The 24,720-nt window shown below is 31.5% G+C and overlaps 1 protein-coding gene across 1 annotated transcript; it reads left to right on the top strand.

Annotated features, from left to right (window-relative positions):
* The first annotated feature begins 5 nt into the window (after positions 1 to 5).
* On the top strand, positions 6 to 15,057 carry LOC143079495 (putative tRNA N6-adenosine threonylcarbamoyltransferase). The gene is made up of 13 exons (XM_076254858.1): positions 6 to 171; positions 1,640 to 1,756; positions 2,607 to 2,726; positions 2,924 to 3,025; positions 4,507 to 4,580; positions 5,516 to 5,611; positions 6,971 to 7,020; positions 7,438 to 7,516; positions 7,822 to 7,921; positions 10,314 to 10,370; positions 11,292 to 11,367; positions 12,216 to 12,314; positions 14,967 to 15,057. Exons 2-13 carry the CDS (start codon positions 1,642 to 1,644, stop codon positions 15,004 to 15,006), a joined length of 1,008 nt encoding a protein of 335 aa, XP_076110973.1. The 5' UTR covers positions 6 to 171; positions 1,640 to 1,641; the 3' UTR covers positions 15,007 to 15,057.
* Positions 15,058 to 24,720: the final 9,663 nt, after the last annotated feature.

Below are 24,720 nucleotides of genomic sequence, written 5' to 3' on the forward strand. Positions count from 1 at the left end.
GTTATTATAAAATACAAAGCGAAAGTACAAACTGAAAGTAGAATTTCTCAGCACCCCTCATGCTGAATTGGAGTTATGATATGAACCAGAGACATATTCCCAATAAAAACTGATCAGCAACAAACTAAAAACCATATCGCATATTGTTATCAGTGTGTTTTCTTAAAGAAGGTAAATTTAAGCAGCTCAATTAATTGATTAATTGAATTAAATCTATTTTTTGCATTTAGAATTTTATCCAATTTGCTCACTAGCTGACAGATGTATTGAAATTTTTTTGTTTAGACCATTCAGTTTTTACATGGTAGATTTCTACACTGGTGAATACCATAGAACACCTAAATTATACATGAGAGACACACTTTAGCCTTAAAATTGCTTGATTTCTTTATAAGATTAAGGTTCATCATAACAAATGGACAAATATGGGTGTATTTTTCTCTTTAAATTAATATGTGTACAGACTTACCAGTGCAATTTTGAAAGTTTTAAGGCCTGGCATCCACTATATATATAGAATTTAAATGCATTTTGTGTGTTAAAGGTAAATTGTACTCTGTTTTTGTTTAAAAAGATGCATGAGATGTATTTCTATTCATGTATCAATCTGATTAATTAATTGGCCTTTTTCAACTGATTTATTATAGTTTGTTCTTTGTTGTACTGTTTACTGTCCAAGGTTAGAAGAAGGGTTGACGCCTTCAAGTTAAAAGTGTTTAAATCCAGCTTCATTCTGTATGTGCCTGTTGGTTCTAATATTAATCTATGGGTTGATTTAAAATGCATATATATATTAAAGTAAGTAATGAATGTGGTTGTTTAATTTGATAGATGCTTTTTTGTGCTTCTTAAATTTGTTAAATATTTGTTTGTTTTTTTTTCTAATTGAGATTGTTGCACAGTGATGACTGCTGTACCCCTATTTTAACAAATTTACCTATTATGTCTTTTTTGTTCAGGCATTGTCATGATTGTTGTAAATATTATGGAATTTGATGTGACTGTCATACAAGTGAGAGGTTTAGCGCTATAAAACCAGGTTCAATCAAACATTATTTACATTTTAAAATGCCTGTACCAAGTCAGGAATATGACAGTTGTTGTCCATTCATTTGATGTGTCTTATCATTTGATTTTGCCATTTGATTAGGGACTTTCCATTTTGATTTTTCCTTTGAGTTCAGTATTTTTGTAATTTTTTTTTTCTCAAGTTAGGAGCTTGTAATTGAGTGGTTGTCCGTTGTTGCTGTGTAACATACTTGTTTTTTTCAATATTTTGTACATGAATTAGGTCATTAGTATCCTCAGTTGAATTGTTTTACATTTGTCATTTCTGGACCTTTTATAGCTGACTATGCATTATGGATTTTGCTCATTGTTGAAGACTAAAATCTTTAAAAAAAATCCTTTAATATTAATTTTTCATCATTTTTTAAAGAAATAAGATGTCAATGTTAAATGTATGAAAAATCTAGAAACTATCATTTCCAGCCAAATTTTTAATTGTTTTTATCTTCAGAATCAACAATTATTTAACATTATACCAGATTTTTTGTCCGTTAAAAGCAAAGCATATTTGATTTAAAAAGACTTATTTCTTGGCACAATCAATATATTATTGATCTTGTCTTGTAAACAGAAATGGTAATAGCAATTGGCTTTGAAGGTAGTGCCAATAAGATTGGAATTGGTATAATACAAGATGGAAAAGTGTTATCAAATCCAAGACGTACCTATATAACTCCACCAGGCCAAGGTATGTAAAAACTTGAAATTTGATATTCATGGTTTTGAAATAAGTACTTGCCAATAAACTATTTCATATTACAGACTTTTGACTCTGGGGTTTATATTTTATTGACAGGTTACTTAATCTGTTGTAGAACATCCTGGTATTTGCTCATTGTTGAAGGCTGTACGGTGACCTAAAGTTGTAAATTTCTGTGTCATTTTGGTCTCTTGTGAAGAGTTGTCTCATTGGCCATCTTACCACATCTTCTTTTTTATACTCAGTCAAATAAGTGCAACTTAAATAAGTAAAATCAAGCTTAAAATCAGTAATTTACTGTTTCTTGTTGTCTATAGATGATAAAATCATGGGAAACAGCAACATTTCTCTCTGAATTGCACTGATTATATGTTTGATTTATCTTCTTTTGATTGCTATTATTTTACAAAGTATCATGATGTCTTATAACAATGATCACAGTGAAGGAACCTGTCCAAATATTATATAATCTGGTCGGTTAGAGGGAAAAAAGTCTTATTAGCAAAATATGAGCAATTTGTATTTGGATATAAAGAAGTTATGGTATGAGTGAAAATGAGACAACTCTCCATCCAAGTCACAATTTGTAAAGTAAAGGTCAAAGTACATAAAAGTACATGGCATATTGGAAGTTAGGTACAGTTTGGTGTTTGTCATATACTTTTTGAATTGCCAATATACCTGATATTAATTATTCTATGAGAAGCCGCATCCATATATAAAAATCTTTGAATTACAATGTATAACATTTATAATAAAACAAGTTTAGAAGAAAAACTGAAATATTAAATTATGATCCTTTTGGTACTAGTATAATATCATCTTTTGTGCATTACAGGTTTTTTGCCCAGAGACACGGCTAAGCATCATCGAGCCAATGTTCTAGTTGTATTAAAGGAAGCACTTGATGAGGCTAAAATAGATCCAAAAGACATTGATGTGGTGTGTTATACAAAAGGTCAGTCTGAGATTAATGTTTTTTATTAACTAACATATCATAATTTTGCCAATTTATTTTTCAGTTTGACCTAATTGTTTTTTTCCATAACTTGATATTTTGGGTCATTGTTATATATAAAGATAATTGTTGTTCGTCAAATAAAATTGAAATTTTAATTGTGTATTGTGCATTTTGTATTTTATTGTTTTTTACAGGTCCTGGAATGGGTGCCCCATTAGTATCTGTTGCCATAGTAGCGAGGACAGTAGCACAGTTATGGCAGAAGCCAATCATTGGAGTAAATCACTGTATTGGACGTATCTTTACTGTATATATATACATATATATATATACATCAACTTAATGATAATTATCTATCATGTAAATTACAAAATACAAACCCATGAATAATGAAGATGTGGGAAATACTTCAATGAGACAGCAACAAAACAATATAAAACTAGATGTGTCAAAGCGACACGAATGGCCCCGTCTCCAAAAGTTGAAAAATCTGCAATTTCAATAACACATATGGACACAAACATGATGGTAGTCTCACAAAAAAAATCTGGAGGCATATATAGGATAATGTCCGTATGACTGTCATTTTCAACAACTTTCAAAGTTGTAAACCCTTAATTTCGGCAAAAATTAGCGGAGCGGAACGAAACTTAAATTTGATCTGTAACTCATCATGATTAGCTCACATACCAAAAATCAGCCCAATATCTGAAAGGATTTAGAAAAAAGTTCTGTATAACTGTGATTTTTAAAAATTTATCAAAGTCCAAAGCCCGAAATTACATAAAAAATTAGCAGAGCAGAACGAAAATTAAAATTGATCTGTTACTAAAAATCAGTCTAATATCTTAAAGCATTTAGAAAAAAAGTCTGTATAACTTTGATTTTCAACAATTTATCGAAGTCCAAAGCCCTTAATTTCAGCAAAAATTAGCCGAGCAGAACAAAACTTATATTGATCTGTAACTCATCTTGGTTAACTCACATGTAAAAAATCATCCCAATATCTGAAAGCATTTAGAAAAAAAGTCTGTATAATTGTGATTTTCAACAATTTATCAAAGTCCAAAGCCCGTAATTTTGGAAAAAATTCGCAGAGCGGAACAAAACATGAACTTAATCTGTAACTCATCATGGAGAACTTACATTCCATAGATCAGCCAAATATCTGAAGCGGTTTTGAAAAAAACTTGGTATAATGGTTTGTTGCGGAATGACGGAATTACGGACAAGGGTAAAACTATATGTCCCCGACCACTAAGTGGCGGGGCCATAAAAACAAAAAGACAAGTTGATTTCAACTACTAGTGTCTTTACAATATATCAAGCTCTAAATCACTTAAGAAAAGTGACAAAGACATTTTTTTGTCATAAGAAATTACAAAAAGAGTAGGTTGGAAGCTATGTATAGATTATCGGGTTTTCTACACATTGATATCAGAATTATGAGCCGTGAGCCACAATGTGAACCTTTTTGTTGAGTCATTACAATATCTATAAGAAATAAAATCCTGATTATCTGTTTATCTGTCTATTACCGGTCTTTTTCCTCTTCCTCAGACAGTTTTACACTGGATGAAAGCAAGCTTGATAATATCTCCTCACACATTGTGATATTGCTGATACTTCTCCACAGACATTGTGACATCACTGATGTTGTCTGCGTTTGTCTCAAATCAATGATATGAGAATTATATAGTAACTGAGCATGGTGATATAGGTGTAGGGAAGGACAATAAATGACTTTTATAATGTTTTAACCTTTATTGTAAACCAGATATAGAGATGGGTAGATTAATAACAGGTGCAGAAAACCCTACTGTTTTATATGTTAGTGGTGGAAATACACAGGTAATGTTATTCATTTAATTAGTGTTGCTTGCACTGAGTGTTATAACTAAGTATTTAGCAAACATTTTATTGTATGAAATTAGCAAAAATTTGATAGAACAAAATGTATCATTAAATCTGAAAATAGATAAATTGGTCAGAAAATGAAATATTCAAAATAAATGTAAACCCCTTGTTTCTTTAAAAGGTATTTGTTCTTTTTGTTTACCTTACTGAAAACAAATCAAATGGTAAAAATTGTGATGTACCTTGAATTTTGTACAAGTCATTAGTGTTTATCCAATTTGTTTACATTTTTATGCCCCACCTACGATAGTAGAGGGACATTATGTTTTCTGGTCTCTGTGTCTGTTCGTCCGTCTGTTCATTCGTTCGTCCGTCCGTGCATTCATTCGTCTTTCCCGCTTCAGGTTAAAGTTTTTGGTGAAGGTAGTTTTTGATGAAGCTGCAGTCCAATCAACTTGAAACGTAGAACACATGTTCCTTATGATATGATCTTTCTAATTTGAAAGCCAAATTAGACTTTTGACCCCAATTTCATGGTCCCCTGAACATAAAAAATGGAAGTGCCAGTTTCAGGTTAAAGTTTTTGGTCAAGGTAGTTTTTGATGAAGTTGAAGTCCAATCAACTTGAAACTTAGTACACATGTTCCCTATGGTATGATCTTTCTAATTTTAATGCCAAATTAGATTTTTTACCAATTTCACGTTCCATTGAACATGGAAAATGATAGTGCAAGTGTGGCATCCATGTACTTTGGACACATTCTTGTTCAGTCTGTATTTTATTCCAAATACAATTTTATTAGCAAATGTGTAAATTAATGCATAGTCTTGGTAAAAAGTGATTACAAAATATTGAAGAAAAGTTGACACATGGAAAACTAGTTTCTTTAAGTTCTTATACTGTCTGTTGAATTTATATTTATATTTAGGTGATAGCCTATTTACAAAAAAGATACAGAATATTTGGAGAGACTATAGATATTGCTGTTGGAAATTGTTTAGATAGATTTGCCAGAGTACTCAAGGTAAAATTTAGATTTGATTGACTTTATTGGATAAATTCAATGTTAAATATCTGACACAATATCAAGTATAAGCATCAGTACAAATAAAGAGCATAGGAAAAAAAACCAACTAAGGATTACAGTGTATAAGATATAAGATATTTTATTAACTAATCATGGTGCCCAAAATTTGAGCTATACAATAATAAAAATTACAAAATAAAGCACAGTGAATTATTAGAATGATTAAATAAAATTGAGAATGGAAATGAGGAATGTGTCAAAGCGACAACAACCTGACCATAGAGCAGACAACAGCCGAAGGCCACCAATGGGTCTTCAATGTAGCGAGAAACTCCTACACCTGTCCTTCAGCTGGCCCTAAACAAATATGTATACTAGTTCAGTGATAATGAACGCCATACTAAACTCTAAATTATACACAAGAAATTAAAATTAAAAAAAATACAAGACTTACAAAGGCCAGAGGCTCCTGACTTGGGACAGGCGCAAAATTGCGGGGTCAAACATGTTTTTTGAGATCTCAACCCTCCCCTATACCTCTAGCCAATACAGAAAAAACAAACGTATAACAATACGCATAGTAAAACTCAGTTCAAGAGAAGTCCGAGTCCGATGTCAGAATATGAAACAAAAGAAAATAAACAAAATGACAATAATACATAAATAACAACCGACTATTAGTAGTTACTGATATGCCAGCTCCAGACCTTAATTTAACTGATTGAAAGATTATGTCTTCATCATATGAATATCAGGTACAATCCCTCCTGTTAAGGGTTTAGTATGATAACATCATGAAATATATGAGAAGAACATAACCTGTGTCATGCCAACAACTGGTTTTAGAATAACTGTGTTTAATTCCAATGCAAAGACCCTATAAGTGAATCAATATTAAAGCCAAAATATGCAATCTTTAATGACCTGACAACAGTATCATAACTATATCCCTATATATATATAACTATATAAAGTACATTTAACTAAAAGCTATACATATTTAAACAAAATTATGTCAAATTATTAGGTCAAATTGGCAGCTACTATGACCTGGAGAAATTATGTTTCTTAATCAATGGGAGACAACTCTTGATCGATAAATATTAAAAAAAAATCTATTTTTCTATTGTATAGAACTCACATTGATATTTTATAGAACTTACTTTCGTTCTATAAAAAGGGAGTGCAGTAATTTAGATAAGTTTGAAGTAACAAACAATTCTTCAGATGGAACAGTCCAAACACAATTCATTTAATTAGATATCTGCGAACAAAATATGACACTTGGATAACCTATTAACCTATATGATGGCCTATGGAGTTAATATGTCTTTAGATTATGTTAATACTTTACAGCTTTCCAATGATCCAAGTCCTGGTTACAACATTGAACAATTGGCTAAAAAGTAAGTATTGTTTAATTCAATTCAAATAAAAAGATGGAGTATCTTCAATTGTTTTAAATTTTACTATCCCTTCTAAACTATTTAGTAGAAAGTGCTAAGTAAATTCTATTTAATATTGCGGCTCAAAATATGTCAAAGCTTTTGCATTTTATAAATGCCTGTTCTTTTATGTTAGCTAAAGCCTTATTTTTGTGAACAATTGTGATACACTGAATAATATCTTTAGTGGTGCCTTGAACCAATTAATTGTAAACAAGGTCTAAAATTACTGACAGAATGTACATCCCAACATGTTTAAGGCATTATAGCTTTCTGAAAAAATAGAGATAGCTAATTTTTAATTTTAAAATGCCATAGGAAGATAGTGAAATGAAGGTTATATACCCTTTGATATTTACATAAAAAAGTATTTTTCAGAGGAAAGAAATATTTAGAACTTCCCTACACTGTAAAAGGAATGGATGTGTCATTTTCTGGACTATTGTCATTTATAGAGGTAATTATGAAATGAAAATACTTGTAGCAAAACAAGTAAAGATATTTATTGAGAATTTATTATTTATCATTTGACATTTAGAGAAAACAAATTTTACCACCATATGAATTTCGGTATCGTAATATCCTGCGATTCAAAAGCAAACTTTAAGTCATTAGAAACAACTAACCACCTAAAATCCATAGGACCAGAATGGCTATTTTAAATTATTTTCAATATAATTTTTGTGTATAAACAAACATTATCATTACATTGTTGACTATGGAAAAAGAAGGATACATGACTACATTTAAATTTACTTCTAGGAAAAGGCACCACAAGTTCTAAAGACAGGTGAATATACACCAGAAGATTTATGTTTTTCTCTACAAGAAACAGTTTTCTCTATGTTAATTGAAATTACAGGTAAGAATTGTAATTCTTCTAATTCTGGTGTGTTTTTACAAAATTTAATTGTACAGAAGCATCTCAAATATTTGTACAGGGAGTAAAAGTATTTATAGAACTAAAATTCAACTATAATGTATTAAAATTTGCCAAAAACATTCTGTTTTGTTATTTAAGAAAGAAATATTGCATTTAATTTCATGCATGTAGTGTTTTCCTAATACAACAAAAATTGACAGCAATAAGAATAAAAAAGTGAGATCCATGAAAAAATGAACAAAAGATTAAGGTGGTACCCAACACCTGGACTAAAATTTATTTGGCTCGTTTAATTTTCATATAAAAATTAAAAAAAAAATTGAACCAACCAATTTATCAGAAAAAATACACTGGTTATATAGCAGTTTGACAAACTCTTATTTTGATCAATGAGAAGCTTGATATTCCCTTAACTACACAACGTAATTAAAACGTTTAGCTGATTTTACAGAATTATCTCCCTGTAGTGGTAGGTACCACCTTAAATAATTATTTTTTTTTAATAAAAAGATTGAGCAGGTAAATAATGTAGTTATCAGTCATAAATAATAGATTTTGTTTTAGGAAAATATAAAAGACAATAATAAGTTGCCATTTAAAAGCAATTTATGAAAAAAGAAAGACAACAAATGACAAAAGCAAAAGAAATGCATACAATGGTCCTCAGTATATTACACAGAAATAAAAGATTAAGAAACACTGAACACAATATGGAACAGGGGTGAACTTTGGTTCTCCAAACACTGAACACAATATAGAACAGGGGGTGTACTTTGGTTCTCCAAACACTGAACATGTTGTTTTTGTTTCAAAACTCAGTGATATATGAATTATCTTCAACATGTTTTTAATTTTTTTATTTGCTAGTAAATGATAAAAAAAGTTTGTATGCAGAAGCTGTAATTTTTAATTGATAAAATAATTATGAATGTGGTTACCAAACATCTTGTCCTGTGTTGTTTTTGCTTGTTTATATAGACAATACCGTATTTATTCTAATAAACGCCCCAGGGGCGAAGACAATTTCCCAAAGGGGGGCGTCAATTAGAGAAACGAATTTCGTACCTTACTTCATTGACCTTTACCTGAATTTTGTTGAAACAGACTATAGTAACATACACATGTTTCTTATTGTATCCATAATCTATAAATAGCGTTTATCGGTAATGTGACCTCATCAAATAATTTGTTAAAATTTTCCAATGAACAAGCGTGCACATCAGTGGAACATAATTTCAACAGCGTACTGTGTAACTGACAGATCTATTTTTGGAACTAGTAAACACTGTGTTGGATTATCGGAGTGGATTAAAACATGGGCATTATTGATTTTTCGTTTCATGTTTCTGAGTGACCGGGTCGATGTCTTTGCAATATTGTAATGGTTAAGTTTCAATTTTATTTTTTTAACTACAAAATGGGGGTGTTTATTAGAAGTCAAAAGTTCTGAACGCACGATTTTCTGTAGGGGGCGTTAATTAGAAGGGGGGCTTTAAATAGAATAAATAGGGTAACTGTTTAGTGTCTTTAAATATCAGCTGTATTTGTACGAGGCTAGGAAACAAGGTGTATGCGAGCTTTTAGCGAGCTATTACACCTGTTTCAAGCTGAGTACAAATACAGCTGATATTTAAAGACACTAAACAGTTATTGTCTTTATCCTGCAATTAATTCTGCAATTATTTATGTTTTATAAGACACAAAAACACATGTTTTGCATTTATTTTCAATTTGAAATCCCTTGAGGCCTGTGCAGTAATACGATACAGTAATCACACTTTCAACTGAAGACGGGTTCGCAAAAAAGAATCTTGAATGGTCAACAATAATACATCGTTCAAGGTGAAAAATTATCTATTTTAACATAACAACTAATTTCAACAGTAAAAATAAATAACAAAACATTGTCCAATTTGAAACAGGAGTGTACGAGTTGCCCTACGCTTCAGACTCGACATCCACTAATAAACATGCATGCTGAAATTGACATGGTTGTTTTTGTTACACAATTATACACATTCAAGTTTTGAAATGATATCGATAGTTGTCATTGTAGAAAAGACTGCTGTTCATGTGTGTAAACAGAAAATTGGGGTCATTCTTATTGCTCTAAAGAAATGTTTGAAAACAAACAGAACGTATACAAGTAATCGTTAATTCGCAATTGATAGGTCATTGGAATGCAACTGCAATACACATTCTGAGGTCACACAGGTTCATACAAAACTCAGTCCGGCAGTGAGCAGAGTTTTAAAGCGATATCTGTATAGTATACAGATACAGCATAGCGATATCTGTAGGGCTGTATCTGTATAGTAGAACACCCAATTGCAGGATAAAATCTTATAACTGAATGTGTACTTTGTTACAGAACGAGCCATGGCACATTGTGGATCTCAGGAAGTTCTTATTGTAGGTGGTGTGGGGTGTAAGTATTTATAAGTAAATATGAGATTTGTTTGTTAAGGAATCTACAAGACTTTGGGTAATTTCATTGTCAGTACACAAAAACAACAACAAAAAACCTCATTGGTTGCACTTTCATTGTTTAGACTTATTTAACCAATCATAATGTTTTAGTAACACATTTGTAAATATTACTCAGAATTAACTTATTAGATTCTGGATAGTCAAATTGAAATTGAAATTCATGTGGATATTGTTCAACAACACTTGTTTGTCTTCATTGTTGATCAGATCATATGAGTAATTTCTTATTACCACCTTTTTTTTTATAAGTTTACAGGCAATTCTAATCCTTTGTCAGTCTGGTTTTCCGTAAATGTTTTGTAAAAATAAAATCATCTCAAATTGCTATATTTGATCAATTATTTAGCATAAAACGCAATTCTAATCACTCCCGAGGGTTTCACCAGCCCAGTAGTCAACATGTTGACATGAATATCAATAATGTGGTCATTTTTATAAATTTCCTGTTTACAAAAACTAAGGATTTTCTTATCCCAGGCATAGATTACCTTAGCCGTATTTGGCACAACTTTTTGGAATTTTGGATCCTCAATGCTCTTCAACTTTGTACTTGTTTGGCTTTATAAATATTTTGATATGAGAGTCACTGATGAGTCTTATGTAGACAAAACACGCGTCTGGCGTATTTAATTATAATCCTGGTACCTTTGATAACTATTTTCTAAAAGCTTTGGAGTATCATATTAATTTGGAAACTCATTTGAATTTTGTTCCATGTTGCTTCTTCTATATATTTCTGTATTGTTCATCATTTTATAACCTTGTTTTTTTATAAAAATAAATCAAGAAACAAAACTAACATTTAAGGCAAAACAAAGCAGGAATTTGTCATTACGTTGGAAGAAATTTCTACTTGTAGGCAATAAAAGACTACAAGAAATGATGGAAATAATGGCCAAAGAAAGAGGGGCAAAATTATTTGCTACAGATGAAAGGTAAATTTTATGTACTGTGTATTAATTTATTTTTAAGGGTAGCAATTTTTTCTGGATTGACTAAAAAATAGTTATTTGATTTTGTGGTTTTGCAAAAGTCTGCATACAAGCCTATTATGTGATTAGATAAGGGTTGACATTGCTGCAAGTTTTGTTTATCTAAAATCGATTTTACATATATCCCTATTGGTCAATCAATTTTTCCCAAATTAAGTTAAGAGGGGGGTGTGGGGGTCAGTGAAAAAACTATGTGAATTAAGTTTTTTATCCTTCATTGAACTTTTGATATTGTCCCTAAGTGGCACCTCATTCAACATTTTAATTCATGGTTTAGCTTAACCTCAAAATATTAGAAAAGAAAGTTGGTGTATGGAATGATTGTAAGTTGAAGATGTTGGTATTGCATGTTTCTTCTGACCTTGACCTCGTGTTAATTGTTCATTGTTCAATGTTAAGTTTTTGTGATAAGATTTTTTTCCCAGACCCTTACATTTTTTTTATTAAAAAGTTTTTAAATCTTAACACCTTCCAAAAATCAGTAGATGGTTGAACAAAAGTATATCTTTAATTTGAACCTCATTTATCACTAAAATTCATTATTTGGTTGAATGGTAATTTGGACCGTTTGCAAATGTTTTAAGAAAGTCATTCAACAAAGACACCCCCCACCCCCTAGAAAAAAGAATATGAAGAAATAAGAAAACTATTTTAAACAACTGATTTTTTTTTTTTTTATAAAAATCTGCCCCAAAACCATTCAAATTCTTTATTATATACTAGTAGATACATGTATAAGAATATTTGGTATGAGTGCCAAATTTACAATGATTTGAAATTTTTATTTCTAGATTTTGTATAGACAATGGTGCAATGATAGCCCAGGCTGGATGGGAGATGTTCAAATCAGGCCAGATAACACCTTTTGAAGAAACATTTTGCACACAGAGGTTTGTTTGTTTTTTTCAAAGATACTTTTTCCCAATTTCTAATATTAGAGTAATCTGAAAGTCTTTCATACTTATTCTGTAATTATTTGTTAAATAAGATACTTCATATTTTACGATTTTATAGAATTTTCACCGAGATATTAATTATGAAACAGTAAGTAAATCTAACACATCTTAGACGTTCTGCATTTGTTGGAATAGTTATTTTATACTATAAACAAAAGTTCACCCCAGCTATCTATATCAATTCTGTGTCATTTAGGCCTGTATGCATAAAACATCTTAACTTAAGTTTTCCTTAAACTTAGATTTCATTAAGAACTCCCTTAGTTAAGTAAAGTTCTTAAGTAGTATGCATAAACTTACTTAAGTCTTCACACTTAACTAAGGAATACTTAAATCGGAACATCTCTCTAATTACCATATGATGTATTAGCTCATCACATATACTCAGCCGTGTGAAAGTTTGTTGTGATTATTTATATTGATTGATCAATACATATTTTTATTTTAAAGAGCTAAAGTTAAATTCAACAATTCAGTAGTATGTAACATAGTACAATGTTGTCACAGATTAAAAATTGGCGCATAAGACAAAAGGTAGAAATTTTGATGGATGAGCTTAGCAAGAAAAAGATATTAGTAAATCAAAAAGTCCCCCTTCTTAATCTTTAATTCATCTTTCATGGATCTATTCTATTTTTCTGGAGACAACAATATTTTTTAAACTCTTAACAAAACATAATAAAGGTTTCAATGACGTAGTACCAGTGTAGAATTGTAAGCATGTGCTACATGTAACAAATAATTTTATAAAACACTTTTTTTAATAAGAATTTTACTAATCCTTAAGCTTTTTATGGGCTGCCATCCTTCCCTTCCAGATAATTTGCTTACATTTTCTCTTTGGGGTTTCACACATCTATTTCGATTTGAAATAAACATTTTCAGCACTTCCCTTTTACCACCCAAAAAAGGGGGTTTGAGACTAGGAACAATTTTCCATGAATCCATATAAAAATTCGAGCCATTTTAAAGGTCCTACAATCTTTTCTATAACACTTAATTACGGTAAGGTAAACATTTTAACGTATTTAGTATTTTTTTTTTTTTCGTAACAGCAATATATCACTGAATATATAAGGAAATATGAAAAATGATTTAAAAGATTTAGATATCATAGATACGTTTAAATTTAAACTTCGAAATCCATGGGGGTATAGCAGTGGGGATGGGGTGAAAGGAGGGGGGGTTCAGTGACTGTCCTTAGAGGGAACCCGCTCCAGTGATGCCCGACACAATTAACCAAATTGTTTCAACAAACGTGAGGTTGAAAACCCACCTCTGGGTAGGTCTTAAAACATTTGATTTAGTTACTATAAGTAAAACAAATTAAAGGTAAATTTGCGATACATCTATAGAATTTAACTAAATTAAAAATTCAAATGATATCCCCCCTTTTTTACACACACGCGCACACACAGAAAACAGGGATTTACATGCTCAATGTTCCTCATCTCTTCCTTCCTTCTGTTTAAACTAAGGGTTACAATTGATACCACTTGTTGTATTTTAACATTGAACGTTCAAAGTTATTTGTGTAAACATGCACGTACAGAGTAAACAAAAGAAAAATAGTAGCATGAATTACATACTTGCGTGTAAAAACTGAGTACTTTTAGGTATACACAATAACGAGATTGGGAAATAAGGGTAGAATGAAGTAACATTATATAACTACCCACTGATCTCTCTTGATTGTTGATTATACATGATTTCATTTGTAGAAAATTACAACGATCGTTAATATTTAGCAATAAACAAACAAATTATTAGTATTTTATAACTGATAGAATTATTAATCAATCAAATTGTAGATTATCTATCAATGTTCTGCAAAAAAACGCATACTATCCACTAATTTATAACTATTTATGAAAATTTAAGGTAGCTCTGTAAGGACCTTAGACTTAAGTGTAATCTAAGGAGTTTTCTTAGTATAAGGAGATTTATGCATACCACTTAAGTTTTGTGGGCGTGACTTAAAACAAATAAGATTTTACTTAGGAAATACTTAGGTTAAGAATTTTATGCATACCACTTAGATAAATTGGGCGGAGTTTCCTAAACTTAAGTGTTTAACTTTAGTAGCTTTATGCATATGGGCCTTTGTCTTTTGTGAAGAGTTGTCTCATTGGAAATCATACCACATCTTTTGTTTTATATTTTCAATGATAAACTTCATAAAATGTATAAACTCTTTAAAAAAATCATGTATTTAGCTGGAAAAGAGGTCTATTCAGATATTTAGCATGACATCATCTAAAAAGTAAAATTAAAAAAATACTGAACTCTAAGAAAATTAAAAGCTGAAAGTCTATAATCAAATATATAACGAAAGGATAAAATTTGTCATATTTCTGGCTTGGTACAGACATAAAGTCACTTTAAAATTACATAAGAAAAAGTAAATTTTAAATTCTGGGGTATACAAAATTTTGGGTCTACAATATAAATAAAGGCAATAGTAGTATACCACTGTTCAAATTCATGAATCGATAGAGAAAAAACAAATCCAGGTTACAAGATAAACATCATGTATAGTCAGACATTCGTCTATTTATAGATTTTTTTACAAATTTTTATTTCTAGATATAGAACTGATGAAGTAGAGGTGACCTGGAGAAGTTGACAGAATCTCACATTGAACTTGTCTAATCTTGTAATAAATATTTGTAGTAAATTTTATAGTTTTTACCTCATAAGGCCTGATTACTACACCCCTTTATATTTGGTCATATAAAGAAAAGAATGCCAGGCATCCTGGACCAATCTCTGCCGGCTGATTAGTGAGCTTGAATCCAAGCCTTATTGATTCTTTTCACATCATCGTGTGCCTGACATTTGTTTATGTAATTGAGAGTTTGAAAAGGTTGATTTCATATCCCATATCTAAACTTACTGGGTTGTTCTGCTTTGGAAATGCACCTATCACTCCTTTACAAGCAATGCTCATTTCATTCTTCTAGAAGCAGACTTCAATAATCTATATAGATAGGTGCTGTATACGAATTGGCCATCACACCACAGCTGTCCAATCATGTGCATGATAGCTTGAAAGTTTGAGAACATGTTTTATATATTGTTACTTTCCTTAGCCGTCGGCCTCAAACTTCCGGTTGACAGATTATCGCAATATAGTCTGCTCCGAGGTAGTGTAGTACTAGTGTTTGAGTTCTGATACTTGGAAGATTCTTTTAAAATTTTGAGTTACTACTGTTTTGACTGAAAAGATTACAGCTTGAATAAAAAAAAAAATGAATGTTCACCGACGATTCAGATTAATTTAACTTCATTTTAAAAATGAGTATCTCAAACACTACTTCGCGGATCTGCCATGCGCTGAAGAGAAAATCACAAGAAATCTACGCGAGATTGCGTTTTCATTCATTCATGAATATTTCATGAATGAACATTTTCCCGCCCTACTTTTACCTGTTTACTATATGTACTTACCTCAACGTGGTAAAATCCCGAGAGTATCGAAAGAATCGGGAATGAAAGATTAAAATGCGAGAACAAGTTGACATTTTCACCAAGACGTCGGATAATTGAAAAGTGATAAGTGATATAAACAAAACATAGGTGAACAATATAAAATACTCGATAATTAAAATTTAATTATACATGTCTAACGTCTCACGCCAGGGACGAGTAAAGGTAAATACCGGATTGGATAAAAAAAAAAATTAAAAAATGCATTGTTTTTGTCTTAACATCGATCGGAAGATTTTGATGCCAAAAATCATTTGAAAACGTAATTCCGTTATTTAAATACTAATTGTTGCACATTCCAATGTGGATATAAGGAACTTTACTCGTTCAGCATGCTCAAGTGGATCAAACTGACAGCAGACAAAACATTGACCCAACGTCAGTTCTTCTTCAGTCTTCTTCCAATAATTTACATCGTACCACTGGTGTATTATTGTAAATTCGTATTAAAAGAAACCGAGTCATCATCTACTTCTTCGAATATTATAGTTCAGGGTATCACGACAAGTTCTGTAAAAATGATTAATGATGTGTACCCTTTGGCTAAAATGGCTGCATTTTCACCTCAAAATTTAGATAGATTACAGACAAACCTGTGCATCTGGAAAAGTTTTAAGGCATACCATGCCCTATATAAATAGATTTCAATTGCTTTGTCATCCAAACACAGAGGCAATGATTACCGTAATATATCAAATGAATGGCTTAAAACAAAAATTCTCAAATGTTATTTACTCATAAGACAATGCTTAATTTCATAACAGCAACTAAAATATGTTACAGGTTATAAGCACCTCTATGAATCTAGTGTATATAAATTTTTTATTCCTGTGGTCATAGTACTGCTCTTGTTATGCTCCCACCGTATTGAGTTTTATCCTTGTTCTGCTGTAAGTATGTACGTCCTTCCCTTACTTGTACGTACATGTACCGCCATACATCCCAAAATGCGTTCTCTTACTTTAGTTTGCCTGAACCAAATTGTATGAAACTTATACGCAATGCATATAACCACAATTCACAAGTCAAGTTTGAATTTTAGTTGCGTCACTTTTACCATTCTAGAGTTTTATGCTACTTTACAAATAGGAAAGTTTCTGGAAATTTTAGTTTCTGAACTCTAACTTTAGTTTGTCTTAACCAAATGCTATGAATCTTATACACACTGCATGCTCATTCCCACAAACTGATCAAGTTTGAATTTTGGTGGCGATAGTTATACTATTTTAGAGTTATGCCCCTTTACATATGTAAAAAATTGCTGAATATTTTCGTTTCAGTTATCTAACTTTAGTTCGCTCAACCAAATGTTATAAAACTTATACATTGTAATACTTTTAACAATAATACAAAGATCAAGTTTGAATTTTGGTGGAGTAATTTTTACTGCTCTAGGATTGTGCCTCGTTACAAATGGAACCAGATGCTCCGCTGGGCACATCTTTATACGACCACAGAGGTCGAAACCCTGAACAGTTGGGGCAAGTATGGACACAACATTCAAGCTCGATATAGCTCTGAATTTGGATTGCGATCAAATTTTTGACATAATATATAGGTTTCTGACACAAATCAAATGTCAAGATCTTACAAATCTATTGCGCAAAACTGTGTAATTAGAATGTATACACAATGCTTATTACCCCATAACTCAGATTAAGTACACGTTTTGGTAGCGTCACATTTACAGTTCTTGAGTTGTGACTCTTTATAACATTAATGTTAGCGGGGGCATCATTTGTGTCCAATGGAACGTTCCCTACTTTTGATAAAAGCCTTTAATATAAATTCACTTTCATTACAGTTGTATTGATTTAAGTTACTGTAACTGTCTTATTTATAAAAAAAAAAAAAGGATGCAGTATTTTTTGCAAAGAACCAATGCTATCCAAAAGAGCTCAAAGGAGGAAAATGTATTAATAACTATAGGCCACCATATGGTTGTCAATAATGAGAAATATTTGTACCATATACATGTAGAAAGCTATGAAAGGCCCCGATAGGAAACATGTGAAGCAATTCAAACAAAAAAACTTACGTGTTAATTTACTAAAAACAAATATGAAGGATCTAAACCAATAGAAAAATACTAATTCACAGGCCCTTGATGTTGACATCAGTGTTCCAGCTAGGATTTGAAAATAGAGGGGCGCGTTTTTAAAAAGGCCACTTTAGCGCGTTCTCACTGAAAAAAATCAAATACTTAATATTACCACATAAAGACATATTTCTTGATGCATGGTAGGTCTAAGATGAATTTGCAACGCGATGCGCTGCGTTGTTTTGTAGAATTATTTTTATTACACTTGTGAAATGAATTGTGCATGTCAGTTTAAAAACTTCACATAAATCTGCAATACAGTCAGGAACAATACTTAACATTTTCTCTGAAGGCCAGCCTGGATCCAAAAGTTTTTTCAAGGGCCCTGTAGAATTTGTTTAGGCCTTACCAGGTTTGTTTTTACTGCAAGCACATACATATTAATAGTCTTGAATGATCTTGTATAAAAGCCAAAAATATATGTTTGAAATACCTTATACATGTAGCTTGTTTCTTATTATGATGGAAATAATAAAGGAATTAAATAAATATGAGTTTTTCAGAATTAAAATCCATTTAACCATGTATTTTCAGACTGGTGAACTTTATATATATTTGTAATATTATTGAAAAAAAAAAAACAGCCCCCCTTTCCATACCCCTAGATGTAAATTATCTTAATAAAAAAAGTATTATCAGTTTCACCCCAAGAAATTATTATAATTTTTCATGAATAAATCTTAGAAGTTGTAATCAAAATGATTTCCAAAATGAAATTCCTGCTGTCTATAAATAACAATGAAATGTAACTGTTTACTGTTAATAAGGGGTTTCCCGAATTTTCCCGCCAAAAAGCACATGGCTTTCAACATGTAAACAAAGCATTCAATTTGTGATCATGGATTACAGTTTTAATTAATTTAATTTGGATATAGATATTCAACTTAAGGTACAGTCAAGCAATGTTTTTACTTTCTTCTGGATTAATAAAATTGAGAATGGAAATGGGGAATGTGTCAAAGAGACAACAACCCGACCAAATAAAAAACAACAGCAGAGGGTCACCAACAGGTCTTCAATGTAGCGAGAAATTCCCGCACCCGGAGGCGTCCTTCAGCTGGCCCCTAAAGAAATATATACTAGTCCAGTGATAATGAACGCCATACTAAGTTCCAAATTGTACACAAGAAGCTAAAATTAAAATAATACAAGACTAACAAAGGCCAGAGGCTCCTGACTTGGGACAGGCGCAAAAATGCGGCGGGGTTAAACATGTTTGTGAGATCTCAACCCTCCCCCTATACCTCTAACCAATGTAGTAAAGTAAACGCATAACAATACGCACATTAAAATTCAGTTAAAATTAAAATTAAAACTAGTTTGAAAGATCAGTTTCAAAAATAAAAACATCAAAACAAAAACGATCTGAATTGTGAATATTCAGTGACCCATAAATTTTTTGAACTCTGCTACGGAGGTTAAAGTTACATCATGTTTCATGCATTTTGCGTGTTGACCTATTGGAATGATTCTTTTTAAATGACATAATAAATAACAAATACAATAGAAATGAACACCGTTCACATTTATTTTATAAATTATATTTTGCATCGTCAGGTGTTAAAATAATCAATTCATTTAACTTCGATGTTTGGTGATGGCATGGGTACTTTTTTTTTTTTTTTTAAGAAATTAACAGAGATTTCTGTATATTTCGATATTTTAGATCTACAGTTTTAGGTTGCAATAGAAAATATCAAAACTTTTTATGACAAACATGAAAAAAGTGATTTTTGATAATTACTGACAAGACAATGGTTTAGTTTAAAACATCCAAGCTGTGATGAAATACATTTTTGAAATAATACACGTCTATAACCTTTTTGGAATAATACACAGCTACAGTTGCAAACTTTCCAGAGGTGCTATCCAGCACTTTGATTCATTTTGTTCTGGTGTTGTGTCATTGATTGATACCCCATATCCTTTCTTTTCCATAATGTAAGAACTTATTGTAAAAATGTAAAAATTAGTTGAAAACGGATAGGTCAACATTTAGGTGTTGACATGAATATCAATAATATGGTCATTTTTATAAATTTCCTGTTTACAAAACTTTGAATTTTACGAAAAACTAAGGATTTTCTTATCCCAGGCATAGATTACCTTAGCCGTATTTGGCACAACTTTTTGGAATTTTGGATCCTCAATGCTCTTCAACTTTGTCCTTGTTTGACTTTATAAATATTTTGATATGAGCGTCACTGATGAGTCTTATGTAGACGAAACGCGCGTCTGGCGTACTAAATTATAATCCTGGTACCTTTGATAACTATAGCTATATAGGCTGATTTTATTGATCTGACACTACTGTTATATTAGTCTCTGTATTGATACAAAACTGAAAAATAACTAACAAGATGACCAATACAAAAACAGAAAGCAATGATGAAAGAGTCACACAAGTATTCACTTTACTTTATAACATGGCAATTTTTCAACTTCTTGCAGAACCTGTTTCAAACCAAAAGTTCTCCGTGAATATTTTCTTGCAGGAGCTTTGTTCCATGCACTACTTGAAGCTCCCGAATAAGGATAAAGGGACAATCAGTTTCGGTATAATAAAGATTCATTAGGACCTAAACAGCGTAGAGTTGGTATATCAAAGATTTTGATCACACTTTTCTCAAACACAAAGGGAAAAGTAACCCTTAAAAAACTATATTGACCTTTCCTCTATTCCAATTTTTAACCCATTATATATAATTCATATGAAGAGCAATATTTATTCTAAATGGACAAAACTACACAGCCAAAAACTATTTTCAACATAAAAAGCTATAAAACGGCAAACTTTTTAGAAGAAACGTTTTTCATTGTTTTACACATGCATAGATTATTTGCCGTAGTGGCAGGAGAGACTCTATCGATCTTTACAGCTGATATCCTAATGCTAGCAAGTTAAAGGTTTGGTTGGCTTGCTTGCTTTGTTTAATTGTTTGCTCAAGTATTTTAATTTAGATTGACATCTGCAAATAATAGTATACAGAGGTCAACCTATATACATTATATTTAAATTTGATTTGACATTATCAAATAATCAAATTTACCTATATTCAGGCTTAACTCCCCCTACTTGTATTGTTTGTTAATGTTATATTTCACATGGCTATAAAAGGGGAGGTTTGGCATGCCACAAAACCAGGTTCAACCCGCCATTTTTTTCTTTTAAAAATGTCCTGTACCAAGTCAGGAATATGGCCATTGTTATATTATAGTTCGTTTCTGTATGTGTTACATTTTAACGTTGCGTCGTTTGTTTTCTCTTATTTTTGAGTGTAAATTCACATTGCGATAAGACGTGTCAAGGTACTTGTCTATCCCAAATTCATGTATTTGGTTTTGATGTTATATTTGTTATTCTCGTGGGATTTTGTCTGTTGCTTGGTCCGTTTCTGTGTGTGTTACATTGTAGTGTTGTGTCGTTGTTCTCTTATTTTAATGCGTTTCCTCAGTTTTAGTTTGTTACTCCGATTTTGTTTTTGTCCATGGATTTATGAGTTTGAACATCGGTATACTACTGTTGCCTTTATTTATTTGTGTTTTACGCAACTTTTAGCATTCTACGCTCCATCATGACCGCCTGTTTTTTAGTTGACAATGCCGTAGTGGCAGGAGAGACTCTATCAATCTTTACAGCTGATATCCTAATGCTAGCAAGTTAAAGGTTTGGTTGGCTTGCTTGCTTTGTTTGTTTTATTGTTTGCTCAAGTATTTTAATTTACATTGACATCTGCAAATAATAGTATACAGAGGTCAACCTCTATACATTATATTTAAATTTGATATGACATTATCAAATAATCAAATTTACCTATATTCAGGCTTAACTCCCCCTACTTGTATTGTTTGCAGATATTAAATATTAATTACTATGCTTGAGCAAATAATAGTATAAACAAAGCAAACAAACCAAACCTTTCACTTGCTAGTATTAGAATAACAGCTGTTACAGATAGCCTGGCAATTCTCATGCACTTTAGAAAAAACACAGTTACGTTATGAACCTAGAATACATATAACACATATGCATGTACATTAACCAACCATGCAATATATTAATGTCCTTGAACAAACCGTGTTATAATTAATCATATGGTGCATTCATTTATGTAATAATAATTAAAAATAGGACACAGCTGCATTGAAATATAGAACAAACACACTTAGATACACCAAACACATATACTGAATTTAATCCGGATCAAGGAAATCATTCGTAGGTATAAATCAATGTGCAAACATCCTATAAGTTCAGGAATTTTACATCCCATCTTTTGATGGTAGTTCTTTATAAGGCACAAACATGTCTTCATTCATCTAAAAACTAGCAAACTTTTCAACAGACTTATTCAGAAGGTCGGTAGTTGCTTGCTGTTGTCGGGTTAAGAAGACATTTTTTGAATTAATAATGATGCACTCATAGTTTCTTTGCAAATGAAATAAACATATTTATTCTACAACAAGTTCTTGGCTAACAAAACCTTTAAATAGACTTATTAAGAAGAGATATAGTCACGATACTGTTGTCAGGTCATTAAAGATTGCATATTTTGGCTTTAATATTGAATCACTAATAGGGTCTTTGCATTGGAACTAAACATATTTATTTAAAAACTAGTTATTGACATGACACGGGTTGTGTTCTCCTCATATATGTTATGATGGTATGATACTAAAACCCTAACGGAAGGGATTGTGCCTGATATTCATATGATGAAGACATAATCTTTCAATCAGTGTAATTGAAGTCTGGAGCTGGCATGTCAGTTAACTGCTAGTAGTCTGTTGTTATTTATGTATTATTGTCATTTTGTTTACTTTCTTTGGTTACATCTTCTGACATCAGACTTTGACTCCTCTTGAACTGAATTTTAATGTGCATATTGCTATGCGTTTATTTTTCTACATTGGCTAGAGGTATAGGGGAGGGTTGAGATCTCATAAACATGTTTAACCAGGCCTGTTCCAAGTCAGGAGCCTCTGGCCTTTGTTAGTCTTGTATTATTTTTAACTTTATTTTCTTGTGTATAATTTAGAGTTTAGTATGGCGTTCATTACCACTGAACAAGTATATATATATATATTTAGGGGCTAGCTGAAGGACGCCTCCGGGTGCGGGAATTTCTCGCTGCATTGAAGACCTATTGGTGACCTTCTGCTGTTGTCTGTAATATGGTCGGGTTGTTGTCTCTTTGGCACATTCCCCATTTACAGTCTCAATTTTATGATACGGGTTACGTTCTATCGTATATTCAATGATACTAAACTACTAACGGGGAGGGTGGGGTTGATTGTGATTGATCTTCATATGATAAAGACATGACATTTTAATCAGTTTGCATAAGGTCTAGAGTTTGTATTTTAGTAACTGCAAGTAGTACGTTGTTAAGTTATGTTATTATTTTTGTTGTGCTTTGTTATCTGTCACTCATTTTAACATCGGACTAGAACTATATACAACCTAGCAGTATCCACTCATGTTTACCCTACTGCCACAGGCACCCGTCTCAGATTCGTTTCCATATATACCTTTATATAACACTAGGTACTTAACTCGCCATTTAGAAAAAATGTCAGGCGGTTAAGATAAATCAATTTAGATTTACGAAATAACCAGTTTTAGTGGGGTTGACAGCCGAGAAATCTGCATATAACGGAATTTCGTCACCGCCTGACATCTTTCTAAATCGCGAGTTAAATACCTTTTGTTATGTAAAGGTATATAGGACAAAAATCTGAGACGAGTGCCTGTGCCTACTGCACAATCATCACCTCATGTGTTGGTTCACTTAAAGATACTCTATTCATTTGCAAGTCAGAAATACAGTATCATGACACGCATAAAAGGTCATAACCCAGAGGAAAAATCATTGGGTTCTTACAATATACCTCATATATATGGATTTATTAACACTGACAGTTTAACCACCTACAGTTTGTTCGTTAGATACATGATGAATAATGAACTGGCATTGTACACTCCCTCTTTGATGTTTTTCGTCATAGTGCTAACAGAAAAAAAAAACAACTGGTTAATTTTGCTTGTTTTTAATAGGACGACGATTAGTAGGTTGTTGTAGTATGTCGTACGATAACTCAAGGTTAACTAACTTTCGGCTGGTTGATGCTTCCCCACAAACAGTTGTTTTTATGCAGAAGAGCGAAGTATGAAATTCAACACAACATTACAAAATAAATTTCCCTTCGATTTCGACAATTACCAGTTTTATGGGATTTTGTAATGCTGTTTATATCAAACAGACATAGAAAAATCCAATTGCACGATGTCGCTATCTATCTATTTTTATCTTAATGTTTATAATTACATATGCAACTATTCCAGTCATAATTACGTTCGATAACTCTGCATATTACTGGTTTAATTAGGATGTAAAATTTACTGGTTACCCCATGAATGATTTAAAGAAAAATGAAAAATATAGTTATTTCATCTCGGTTAATTATAGTATCCATTCGAGGTCTTCTTTTATAAATATAAAATAATATCGTAAGGAATTTCATTGAGAATCGGACAACACTAATTAATCTACATAGGTATTGTCAAAACTTACATCGTGATCAGGTGCCATATTTGTTTTCTTTGATCACGTCGATGTTATGACTAAAATATCTCCTTAATCTACCTATATGTCTTTGGCCATCATTATAGTTACAATAACGTGTCATATTTAATTGCAATATAAACAGTGAAATTAAATTGAATTATTTGCATGGACAAAATAAGTG

This window comes from Mytilus galloprovincialis, chromosome 6 (genome assembly GCF_965363235.1).
Source record: "Mytilus galloprovincialis chromosome 6, xbMytGall1.hap1.1, whole genome shotgun sequence".
Classification (NCBI taxonomy): domain Eukaryota; kingdom Metazoa; phylum Mollusca; class Bivalvia; order Mytilida; family Mytilidae; genus Mytilus; species Mytilus galloprovincialis.